The 12,446-nt window shown below is 47.2% G+C and overlaps 1 protein-coding gene across 1 annotated transcript in view; it reads left to right on the forward strand.

Moving 5' to 3' along the window:
• Window positions 1-12,446, forward strand: part of Acsl6 (acyl-CoA synthetase long chain family member 6) — a 62,784-nt gene that overhangs the window by 23,790 nt on the left and 26,548 nt on the right. The window contains exons 6-9 of the mRNA XM_042688857.1: window positions 280-379; window positions 867-1,045; window positions 2,114-2,146; window positions 3,853-3,904. Of these exons, the coding sequence (XP_042544791.1) occupies window positions 280-379; window positions 867-1,045; window positions 2,114-2,146; window positions 3,853-3,904 (364 nt within the window). The remainder of the gene's footprint in view (window positions 1-279; window positions 380-866; window positions 1,046-2,113; window positions 2,147-3,852; window positions 3,905-12,446) is intronic.

The raw sequence follows: 12,446 nt of genomic DNA on the forward strand, positions 1-12,446 counted from the left end.
AGTCCAATAAACAGCTGTCCTTCAAGCCACACAGGGCCTAGAAGTGCTCCTGGCACTGTTTGGACCTGACATCCAGGAGTTAGAGAATTCCATAGGGCAAGTGCAATCCGAAGGCTGTGGATGAGCAGGAGCGACTCATTTGTCTTATAGAATCCTTGCTTTAGTGTAGAGATTCAGGCATAGGGTCTAAAGTAGGGACTGTGGTCTCTCTGGACCTATGGGGCAGCACAGTTCTTTTTCTTATCTCCTTTTTCCCCCGCTGACCTTTTGTTTCCATAGTGGATCATTGCAGAGCTTGCCTGCTACACGTATTCCATGGTGGTGGTCCCACTCTATGACACCCTGGGCCCTGGGGCTATCCGCTATATCATCAATACTGGTAAGCCCCACTGCCCTCCCTTCTGACACTGACAACCAGTCCTACCTGCCTCTGAGCTGGATGTCAGAGAAATCACTTCATTTCTGAGCTCAAAAAACACTAAAGGCATACAGTGAGATTTAGGCATCTCTATTTAGGTATCACCTGGGGATTCCTTCCATAGGGCTGGGATACCAAAAAGCCTCTGTACAAACCTCCAATAGGCTGTGACATTCTAAGGCATCCTTGTTGGTGGTGGTAAACACTCTAGACAGACCTATGATGACAGACCCAAGCCTAAGCAAAGCAGAGGCATCCACTGCAGGAGTTTCCCTGGCCTTCTGCCCTTAGTTCCATGACACATGCCTAAGCATACAACACATGACCCCCAAAGCCTGCCTGACATGTTTTTCTACATACATGCTGTGGCACACACGGTCCACGGTGTGGCTGCCTAGCACGTGCTGATCAAAAGTCACAACCCGACTCTTCCTTGATGGTCCTGCAGCGGGCATTTGCACCGTGATTGTGGATAAGCCACAGAAGGCAGTGCTTCTGCTAGAGCATGTGGAGAGGAAGGAGACCCCAGGGCTCAACCTGATCATCCTCATGGAGCCATTCGATGAAGCCCTGAGAGAGAGGGGGCAGAAGAGTGGGGTGGTCATCAAGTCCATGCAGTCTATGGAGGTAAGAGTCCATGTCCAGGCTGTTTGCTGGGCCATAGCTGACTGAGTTAGAGCTGCTGGTTATTTGCCCCTCTCCTGCCTTGGATCAGCATGTATCTGTGTCAGGCCAAGGCAGGCTTGGCGGGGGGGGGGGGGGGGAGATGGCAGAAGGAGGCATTGAAGAAAGGCCTGGAGTTGGTGCATCCAGCCATCCTTTAATAGAAAGCTCTGACTGGCACCTCTAATAGCATCAAGCACAAGCAGATGGACAGTAGTACCAACCTGGACGTCATTCCCACAGCCTTTGGAGCCTGTTTGTGTCCAAGGACTGTAGCCATGAGTTCCAAGAATCTTGGAAAGATTCTTATTAATGAGACCCAACTAATAGGACCCAGATCCCCAGCAGCCAGCAGAAGTGATTGTGCTGTTCTTGACCTCCCTGAAGACAACAGGTTGGTGGAAGCTTGTGGCCTGTTAGGGCAGTACAGGGCATCCTGGCCGCTAGGGTCTCAGTCCCTGCTCAGTAGCAGCTGGCCCACAGTAATTATGCTCTACTGAACTTGGGTACTTGTGCCCAGCAGTTACTCTCATGCCTACCTGTCCCCTCCTCACTGTACCCATAATACCTGTACAATGGCACCCCTTTGCAGCTTACACAGACACACCTGTACAGGCCTCCCTTGCCTGTCCCTTGGCACTGAATGCTCATAGACACTTAGATCACAAGCCACTCTCCTGTGCCTGTTCTCAGCCCAACATGTCCAAAACTCATTGGCATGTACACATCTGGCCTCTCTCTGGGCCTCCAGGCTCCCTGTATAAAATGAGGACCTACCTCCCTCGTTCCCTCCTTCCTTCTTCCCTTTCTCTTCTCCCTCATCTCTCTCTCTTCTTCTCTCTCTCTCTCTTTCTGACCTTGACTAAGCAGTGCCACTCAGATGATATTTGCCATGTCCATATAGGTAAGGTGTCCTGAACTGGTGGGTTGGTACAAGAACAAGACCTACTGTGCTGTTTAATGTTCAATTGATGAGAACTTTGAGCTTTTTTTTTTTTTTTTTTTTTTCAAAAAAGTATGTTCTTCTTTTAGGATTGTGGCCAAGAGAATCGCCAAGCTCCTGTGGTAAGCTGATCTTCTAATAGACCTTTGTTGAGCAAGATGGTCAGTAGGACCAGAGGCCCTTGCTGTTCACAGGGCTCAGGAGAGAGACCAGACAAGCACCTCCTTGTTAGTGAGCCATCTGTGCTCCACTCAGGAATGTCTGTTTAGTTGCCCAGAACTTCTATGGGCTGAGTGCCCTGGAAAGGACCTGGAAGGGGAGTCAGATGTTGGGAGAGAGACAAAACAGTAGCCATTCCAGGCTACCTTTGGTTCTCTAGTAACTCTTTCTTAGGAAAGTCTTTTTTTGTGTCAGTCATGGGGCTTGAACTTAGTGCCTGGGTACTATTCTGAGCTCTTTTGCTCAAGGCTAGCACTCTACCACTTTGAGTCACAGTGCCACTTCTGGGAAGTCTTATTTTTATCTCCTCAAATGTAGTAAATTCCCCAGAGAGTATGGTCTGGAAAGAAGCAACAACAGAACCAGAAATGGATGCCTGGGCCTACTGGTCTGTGGCATCTAATTTTTGTTCCTCCTCGGGCTGCAAACTTTCCTGTGTGCCAGCCTCATTTATAGCACCTGGAGTTGAGTCATAGCTGTCCCTTGGGTTGGACCATGAAGGTGGTTCTAGTTTCTAACAAGGCCTCTGGCCTCCAGGTGTTCTGCCAACTCTCCTTCCCTTCTAAGCTTTACCCTCCCTGCTGAGCTTCCTCACTAATAGGCTGAGTAGATCTCAGCCCTTCTCAGGGTCTCCTTTGTACCCTTATGTATTTGTCTACTCACATATGCAAGGCTTCAGCCATAGAGAACTGCCCTCTGACTTTCAGCATGTCTCCTCTGTGCCTATGCACGGGCTTATTCCTCTCCCAGAGAGGAATCATAGGCTCACTCCCCTCCCTAACTTAATCTGGAGAAATTTTGTTCATCTTTTCAACTCACCTCGTGTGTCATCTCTTCTGAGAAACTGTCCTCTCTGTTCAGACCAACTATGTGGGCTTCTTCCTGGTAACCCAAGCAAGGGCCATGTGCCCAGTACCAGGACAAGGGTCTGATACAGTCGTCTTGGGGATGCAATGGACTCAATTACTGAGCCACATATGTTCCTGAGACTAACCTCAAATGTTTGGGAGAAAATATTCAACTGTGAACCATGCTTATTAGATAGGTAAGGTCTTCAGTAGAAACCTGGATATGGCCTTTGTAGCCCAACCTCATCCTGAGAATTTAGCTCAGACTAGAGGAGGGCGAAGCAACAGGAATGTGTCAGGCTTGTGGAACCTGTCTGTACACTCCACCTCTTTCCCCCTTTTCTTTTCTTTCTTTCTTTTTTTTTTTTTTTGTGTGCCAGTTCTGAGGCTTGAACTCATGGCCTGAGCACTCTCTCTGAGCTCAAGGCTAGTGCTCTACCACTTGAGCCACAGCTCCACTCCAGGCTTTTTGGTAGTTAGTTGGAGATAAGAGTCTCATGGACTTCCCTGCCAGGACTGACTTTGAACTGTGGTCTTTGTATCTCAGCCTCCTGAGTTGCTACAGGTATGAGCCTCCAGCACCCAGCTTTCCCCTTTCTGGAGAGCTCACCTGCCCACCTTTCCAACTATCACATGCAGGGGCATTCATGCAGACCCAGCAATGCCCATAGCCACATCCCTCACCTCAGCACAGGCATGGGGCTGGCCCTGGTATCTTTGGCCCTAGGGTCTTCCTAACACACCTCTTCTCATTCCTCTAGCCCCCGCAGCCTGATGACCTCTCCATTGTGTGTTTCACTAGTGGCACAACAGGTAAGTAGAGTTGCCCACATGACTATTGTGGTCATCTATCTTCACCTTTTCCTGGAAGCCTAGCAGTTGACTTCCAAGAGCCCATAGTGTCTCTATGAGATAGGCTGAGCCTTGTCCTCGCCTAGCTCCATGTGTTTGCACCTTTTGCTATTGCCATTGCCTGGCACTAGACAGGACCCAGGTGACCAGCTGCAGATGGACAGTGTCAGACGGGACATGTAGACCTTACACTTCCCAGAGCTGAGCCAGTAGAGCCCTGGGTATCTAGACCACATGCTGGGGTAAGACTTTTCCCACAGCAGTCATTTCTTTATGGGAAACACCTGTCACTCCACTGTTTCCTGGCCCTTGCCTCCCCACCAGGAACTGGGAAAGGGATATGGCATTTTGTGTCTCTGAGAGGCTAAGTTTGAGTCTCATCTCCACACTTGCTATGAACCCATCACTCATTCTCTCTGCCATCACTGTTCTCAGTTTCTCACCTATGAGCAGGATGGTTAGGTGTCAGGTGGGAGATGGAGCAGGATACAGGTGGGCAGTGCAGGTGCTCTGCAGCAATAGGCATGACTGTCTTGAAGAAATGGCACAATCTGTGCGTGGCACCAACCATGGAGTGCACACAGCATGAGCAGAGACAGAGTGGACATGAAGCCTATGGTACAGGCACTGTACTTTGCAGTTTCCAGGGGCCCGCCCCACCTTCTCAGTGTGCTGCTAGGGCCTCAGCTGAGTCTGGGGTAAGCAGCTCCACATTGAGCCTGCCCCAAGTGGACATGAGCGAATGGAGGTCTTAACAGTTGTGCCTTAGCTGGGCGCCGGTGGCTCATGCCTGTAATCCTAGCTACTCAGGAGGCTGAGATCTGAAGATCACGGTTCAAAGCCAGCCTGGGCAGGAAAGTCCATGATACTCTTATCTCCAATAAACCACTAGAAGTGGCACTGTGGCTCAAGCGGTAGAGCACTCGCCTTGAGCTGAAGAGTGCAGGGACAGCGCCCAAGCCCAGAGTTCAAGCCCCACAAGCGACAAAAAAAAAAAAAAAGAGTTGTGCCTTGTTCTCAGAACTCCCCACCAAGTCTTTCTGCCACTGTCTGTCACTCTTGTCTTATCTGATGACTTGGGAAGTTACTTGCTTTGTCCTGAATGAGCAAAAGGTTTCCAGACTTTCTCCAGACTAAAGGGCTGGCCTGCCTGATGACAGTTTTGGAGGTCCCCACACACACCCGCTATAAAAACAGCCTCTAAGACATTTGGCTGACCTTTACCCAGCTCCAGAATCCAGATTCTCCATGTCAGTGGATCATGAGAAACATGGCTTTATTGAGTGGAAATGGATTTTTGCTATTTATTCAAGTTGGCTTAAAGATTTTTTAACCATACTCAGAAAAGAAATAAAACTTACTACAAGTTGATATATCCAGAGCTAGTCCAGTTTAACAATACCCTTCAGGCTTACATTGCACATTAAATAAAGCTTTCCAACGTTTTTGTTGTTGTTCGTGGGGCTTGAACTCTGGGTCTGGGCACTGTCCCTCAGTTCTTCAGCTCAAGGCTAGTGCTCTACCACTTGAGCTACTTCTGGTTTTCTGGTGGTGTATTGAAGATAAGAGTCTCACAGACTGTCCTGGCTGGCTTTGAACCACGATCCTCAGCTCTCAGCCTCTTGAGGAGCTAGGATTACAGGCGTGAGCCACCAGGCCCAGCTTTTGTTTCGTTCTATTTTTTTCCGGTTGTGAGGCTTGAACTCAGTGCCTAGGCGCTGTCCCTGAGCTCTTTTTATTTAAGGCTAGTGCTCTACCATTTGGAGCCATAGCTCCACTTGTAGTTTATGAGTGATTAATTGGAGATAAGAGTCTTACAGGGACTTTTTATGCCCAAGCTGGCTTTGAACCATGATCCTCAAACCTCAGTCTCCTAAGTAACTAGGATTATAGGCATGAGCCACCAGCAGGTTTTTTGTTGTTGTTGTTTGTTTTGTTTTTGGTATGAGTTTCATAGTGACAATATTTGGGGGAGTATTTCACTGCTGTGACCTTTGGCTTTGGACCTCTGCCTTCTACGAGTGCCTTCAAGGCTTTTACCATGCTACTTGGTCACACATGATGCCCTACACCTAGGAAAGGACTTCCAGAAGTAGAAATGTGCTGTTCTGGCTAGAGAGGACAGACGTCATGTCCAGTATCTTCCAGACTGATTGCCAGTCAAATGCTGAGCTGTCCTACGCAAGCTCCGTGCAATGGGACGGAATGCATGGAGCCTGGAAAATGAGTTGTGATTTAGAGTCCCAATCCTGCTGTGGCTGTTGCTGGATCAGAGCTAGGGCAGTAACTAGACCTTTGGCCCAATATCACCCTGCCAGTGGATTTCCTTGGCTTTAGAGTAAGCCTGGGCTGTGCTTCTTATATTCATTCTGTTGTCAGCTTGTCAGCCACATGTGTCCTTCGCATCACAGCTGAGTTTGCATGCTGGCTTTTAGCCTGATCAGGACCACATTGTTCTTCTGATGAGCAAAGATGGAAATTATGATCTCAATCTGACATTGGCCCTCGATTCTGGTGGAATTATTCTAAGAAAGTTTCCTGCTAGCATGTGGTAGATTCATCTGAGGAAACCTAAAATAAGCTAGTGTTTTGGATCCCTTAGCCATGCCAGGAAGACTCAGGAGGGCTGGGTGCCAGTGGTTCACGCCTGTAATCCTAGCTACTCAGGAGGCTGAGATCTGAGGATTGTGGTTCAGAGCCAGCTCAGACAGGAAAGTCCATGAGGCTCTTATCTCCAATAAGCCACTCAGAAAACCGGAAGTGGCAATGTGGCTCAAAAGCTAGAGCACTAGCCTTGAGTTGAAGAGCTGAGGGACAGCACCCAGGCCTAGAGTTCGAGCCCTACAACCGACAAAAAAAAGACCCAGGAGGAGGAGAGAGATTGTTCTTTGTATCTAGGGCAGATATGTGGTTAATTGTGCACTTCAAAGTAACCATTAGCCAGCATTGAATCTGAACCTACCTCTCCAAACATTTTAGGAAACTAGATCCCTTAAATGCTAGTTAAGATGCTGTATCCTTATGAGTTTTGTCATCTTCCTTCCAAAGATGAAAAGCAGTGGTCTTGTGAGGCACTTTATCCTCATTTTGTGTCTTTGACATTTTTTCTAGTTTGTATGTGTTCATTCCGTGTGTGTGTGTGTGTGTGTGTGTGTGTGTGTGTGTGTGTGTGTGTATTTGTGTTTGTGTTTGTGTGTTGGTCCCAGGCCTTAAACTCAGGGCCTGGGCACTGTCACTGAGTTTTTTTCCTCAAGGCTAGTGCTCTGCCACCTGAACCACAGCTCTAATTCTGGCTTTTGTTTTGGTGATTATTTGGAGATAAGAGTCTCAGGGACTTTCCTGTCTGGGCTAGCTTTAAACCGAGATCCTCAGATCCCAGCCTCTTGAGTAGCTAGGACTACAGGCTTGAGTCACCAGCTCCCAGCCTTTGCTTGTTCTTCTGAGCACCCACTGTGCATTAGACCTACTGTCGAGCACTGGATAAGAGAGAGCCCACATGACATGTATGTGTTCACAAGCTCACAGCCCACATCATCAGGCAGTTGCAGTACAATTTGGTTATTACTTGAGGGTCTGCATGCAGGCTGCATGGGGTACCCTGCCAGTGAGATGTCGGATCAGCAGGACACAAAGGATTCCTATAGAATTCCAATCTAGCAGAGTCCTAAAGGGTCAGTAGCTGGAATAAAAGATAAAGAGAGAAAAGGGGGTTCCTAAGAGAGGGAACAGCATAACAATGACAGCATGCCCAAATAATCCATAGCAAGACAGAATATTGCTGTGAAGGCAGATTGAGTGAGGAAAAGCATGGGCCAGGAGCCGGCCCAGCCTGGAAGTGCTGTATGTGAAGAATGATGGCACAAGAGTTCCAAAAAGAGCCAGAGCAGAAGCAGTCAAGAGAACACAGGACAGACGCTGTCAGCACTGTGCGGCTAAGTTGTATCCAGAGGATGTGTGAACATTCTGCATCGTGCTGGAGAAGAAAAGGCTTACCGAAACTCAGTATGATTGAATAATTGCTGCCATCAGTCATTGTTTGGGCAGGAACTGAATTGAGCTTTTTTTTTAATCAATAAAGACAACTTTCTCTCAAGATCCTCAGACCTTCCACACTGAGGTTATGTTAGGTGTGAGGAAGCCAGCCAACCTCACAGATCTAAAGTTCTGTGTATGGCAGTGGGCTCTTGTTTTGTGACAATCCTGATTCCATATCTGCTATCTGGGGTGGGAGGGGAGGAGTGTTCATTTAAAAAAATTACTGAGGGGCTGGGAAGGTGGCTCAGTGGTAGAGCGCTTGCCTTGCATGCATGAGACCCTGGGTTCGATTCCTCAGCACCACATAAGAAAAAAGCCGGAAGTGGCGCTGTGGCTCAAGTGGTAGAGCGCTAGCCTTGAGCTGAAGAGCTGAGGGACAGCGCCCAGGCCCAGAGTTCAGGCCCCACGACCAGACCCGAAAAAAAAAAAATTACTGAGATTGATTACATAAATTTCACAAATTTCACAGTATTGTGGGATAGTGATACTTAAAGTCATAAATACATTTTAACCTTCACAAGGCAAATTGTCATCATCATGGTCTATAATGTTTGTGAATTCTATGAGCTATTTCTTCCACATCAGGTGGCCTGTACATTTCTTTCCTTTCGCTTAGTATATAAGCTGTTCCCTCTTTCCCTCTCATTCCCTCCATCCCATCCATCACTGCCCTTGAGTTGCTTAGTTCATTTTCATCAGTGTCCAGTGCAGCTGATGGGCCCCTCTGTTGTATATTTTCCTGTTTCCCTCTTATTCTGTGTCCTCCTCCTAGCTTCCCTCAGATGTGCCTATATATATATACACACACATATATAAATATATATACATATATAAATATATATAAATATAAATACATACATATATATACATATGTATGTATACCATATATGAGGTCAAGAACATGGAGTCATTTAGAACTGATATGACAAATTGAGTGTAGGTCCTTTGTTTCTTGAGTCCTGTTTACTTTGTCATAACATCCACATATCAGGGAGACCATGTGCCGTTTGTCTCTCTGCTTTTTGTTTGTTTTTTTGTTTTTTTTGGGTCCGGTCATGGGGCCTGAACCCTGGGCCTGGGCGCTGTCCCTCAGCTCTTCAGCTCAAGGCTAGCGCTCTACCACTTGAGCCACAGCGCCACTTCCGGCTTTTTTCTTTTTGCTTATGTGGTGCTGAGGAATCGAACCCAGGGCCTCATGCATGCAAGGCATGCGCTCTACCACTGAGCCACCTTCCCAGCCCCTGTCTCTCTGCTTTTGGCTTACCTCAGTCAAAATGATTTGTTCTAGTTCCATCCCTTTCCCTGTGTGGGGGGCGTTCTTTAGAAACTTCTAGAAACCTGAGAATTCATAGGTAAAAATTATGAGACGACACTGAAAATATTTTGTGGGCCCCAGGAGTTTTGTATCTTAAGAGACAATTGGCGGAAATGTCTTAATATGGGCCTGGATTTGAGGAAGTGCTGGAATTAAAGGACAGGTAGAGGTAAGATAGTCTTTCCAAAATGAAGGTACTTTAGTAACTACCTATTATAAAAATATGACCTTTTAAAATTATGTGACCTCTTTACTCCCATAATCACCTCTATGTTTAGGCAGTTTAGGGAGATCTATTTTTGTGTTTGGTCCTGGGGCTTGAATTCAGGGCCTGGGTACTGTCTCTGAGCTTTTGTGCTCAAGGCTAGCACTCTTACCACTTGAGCCACAACTCTACTTCCAGCTTTTTTTTTTGGTGGATAATTGGAGATAAGAGTGTCACAGACTTTCCTGTCCAGGCTGTGTTTGAACAGCGATCTCAGATCTCAGCTTCTTGAGGAGCTGAGATTTACAGGCATGAGCCACTGGCATCTGGTTCACCTCAATAGTTGACAGTGTGGGTGATGGTGTATTTCTTCCACCGTACATCTTGGACAGAGGAAAATATCAGTCTATTGAATTCAAAGATGGAGTTGTGGCTGCTGCTTTGGTCACCAAAAAGTTGATCAAGTATGTCTCATGGGATATAATTAGGATAGCTATTTTATTTTATTTTTGTTAGTCATGGGGCGTGAACTCTGGGCCTGGGCGCTGTCCTTGAGGTCTTTTGCTCAAGGCTCATTCTCTACCACTTTGAGCCTTAGCCCTACTTTCAGTTTTCTGGTGGTTAATTGGAGATAAGAGTCTCATGGGGACATTACTATCCAGCCTGGCTTTGAACCACAATCTTCAGATCTCAGTCTCCCAGTAGCTACGATTACAGGTGTGAGCCATCAGCACCTGGCAAGTTTTTGTCTTCTCTGTTGCTTTCTATTTGTTCAGTAAATGTTGATCTCCCTCTGCTTCTGAATACAAATTTAGGTATCTCAGGCATTTCTGATCAGTTTTTTTTTTTTTTTTTTTTGGTACGGTCATGGAGCCTGAACTCTGGGCCTAGGCACTGTCCCTCAGCTCTTCAGCTCAAGGCTAGCGCTCTACCACTTGAGCCACAGCGCCACTTCTGGCTTTTTTCTTTTTGCTTATGTGGTGCTGAGGAATCGAACCCAGGGCCTCAAGCATGCAAGGCATGCGCTCTACCACTGAGCCACCTTCCCAGCCCCTGATCAGTTTTAGGCACTAAAAAGTCCCATGGTATACATCATAGTCTTATTTCAGAATCAAGTGCTGATCCAAACCTAGGAATTATAGTCTTCATTGAGACCTCTCTCTCCCCACAGCAGGTCCTGCTAGGAGCTTAACAGTGAGGAAGTGGTATCCCTTTCCTCTTTCCTGCATTGCTGTTTCTCCCCCTCCTCCAGCTTGCTAGAAGAGCCTTCTGTCACATTTGAAGTAAATGGCCTTACAAGGAGATGGTTTAAGGAACGTATCTGTCAGTTCCCCTCCCCCACATACTCAAAGCCTCATTCTTGCTAGGCAGATGCTCTACCTCTTGAGCCACTCTGCCAGCATTTCTGCTTTGGTTGTTTTTTGTTTGTATGTGCCAATACTAGAAGTTAAACTCAAGGCCTGGGTTTTGTCTGTTACGTGTATGTGTGTGTGTACGTGCACACGCCACGTGTGTCAATCCTGAGGTTTGAACTCAGGGCCTGTCCCTGAGCTCTTTTGTTCTCAGCAAGTGGCACTCTACTGCTTGAACCAAGCTCCATCTCTAGCTTGTTTTGAAAAAAATAATATTTGAGGCCAGGCACTGATGGCTCATGCCTGTCATCCTAGCTACTCAGGAGGCTGAGATCTGAGGATCACGGTTCAAAGCCAGCCTGGGCAGGAAAGTCCGTGAGACTCCTATCTCCAATAAACCACTAGAAAACCGGAAGTGGCGCTGTGGCTTAAGCCGTAGTGTGCTCACCTTGAGCTGAAGAGCTGAGGGATAGCGCCCAAGCCCAGAGTTCAAGCCCATACCGACAAAAAAAAAAGAAAAAGAAAGAAAGAAAATAATATTTGATTTTTTTTGGTGATTAGTTGGAGATAAGAGTCTCATAGACTTTTCTGTCCCAGGTGGCTTCAGCCTCAATCCTCAGATCTCAAATTTCAGACTCCTGAGGAGTTAGGATTACAGGTACAAGCCATCAGTGCCCAGTTGTCCCGTAGCTTTTTTACTAAAGGTTTGTGCTCTACCATTTGGGCCACAGCTCCACTCCCAGCTTTTTACTGGTTAATTGGAGATAAAAGTCTCAGAGTTTCCTGCCCGGACCTGCTTTCAAATTGCAGTGCTCGGATCTCAGCCTCTTAAGTAGCTAAGATTACAGTGTGTGCTACCGGTGTCTGGCTTGCTTTGATTTTTAAGATAAGGTCTCACTTTCTACCTGGGTTGGCCTGGTTGTGATCTGCCTGTTTTTGCTTCCCCACATTGCTGATTGATTTAATATTTCCCGGGTAAGTTCTGCAGGTGAATCTGATCCCCTCCTTTTGGAGTTTCATACCTACTGTATCTGCTGCCTCAGTGGGAACATCTAGTTTAACATCTGTTGTGCTGAGATCATGTCCCTAATCCTTATAGTAGGCACCCCTGTGAAGTGGGCACGATTGTCCTTGATTTAGAGGTAAGGAAACAGAGAAAGGGGGGGAGCAATGGCTTGCTGACATGCTGGCTATAAGACTAGGATTTGAGCCATATCAGACATACAGAAGCAGTATCAGGGCTGTGTTCAGCCAGATGTGAAATGGTGCTCCCATGGCCTTGTGCCCATCTTTGACCCGACCCCAACCAAGTCTCTATCCTGTGAGTCATGCTCAATGACCTCGCTTCCTCAAAGTTCTCAGAGACCAGGCCTCATGATCACCCTTGAAAAGTCACATTCAACAAAGCAAGAGTATGTCCCATCCTCTGTCAATGAGCAGACAGAAATTGCTGCCTCTCTGGCTGGGCCTGAACCTGAACCTGGAGGTTTTCAGTGAATCAGATGTATCCAAGCAGACACAAAGCAGCCTAGAGCAGCGATGTATGTTGAAGGAACTGGAGGCCCAGGGCTGGGCTCTGAGGGAGGCAGGAAAGGC

This window comes from Dipodomys spectabilis, unplaced genomic scaffold (genome assembly GCF_019054845.1).
Source record: "Dipodomys spectabilis isolate Male_0828 unplaced genomic scaffold, ASM1905484v1 ptg000119l, whole genome shotgun sequence".
NCBI classification, from domain to species: Eukaryota; Metazoa; Chordata; class Mammalia; order Rodentia; family Heteromyidae; genus Dipodomys; species Dipodomys spectabilis.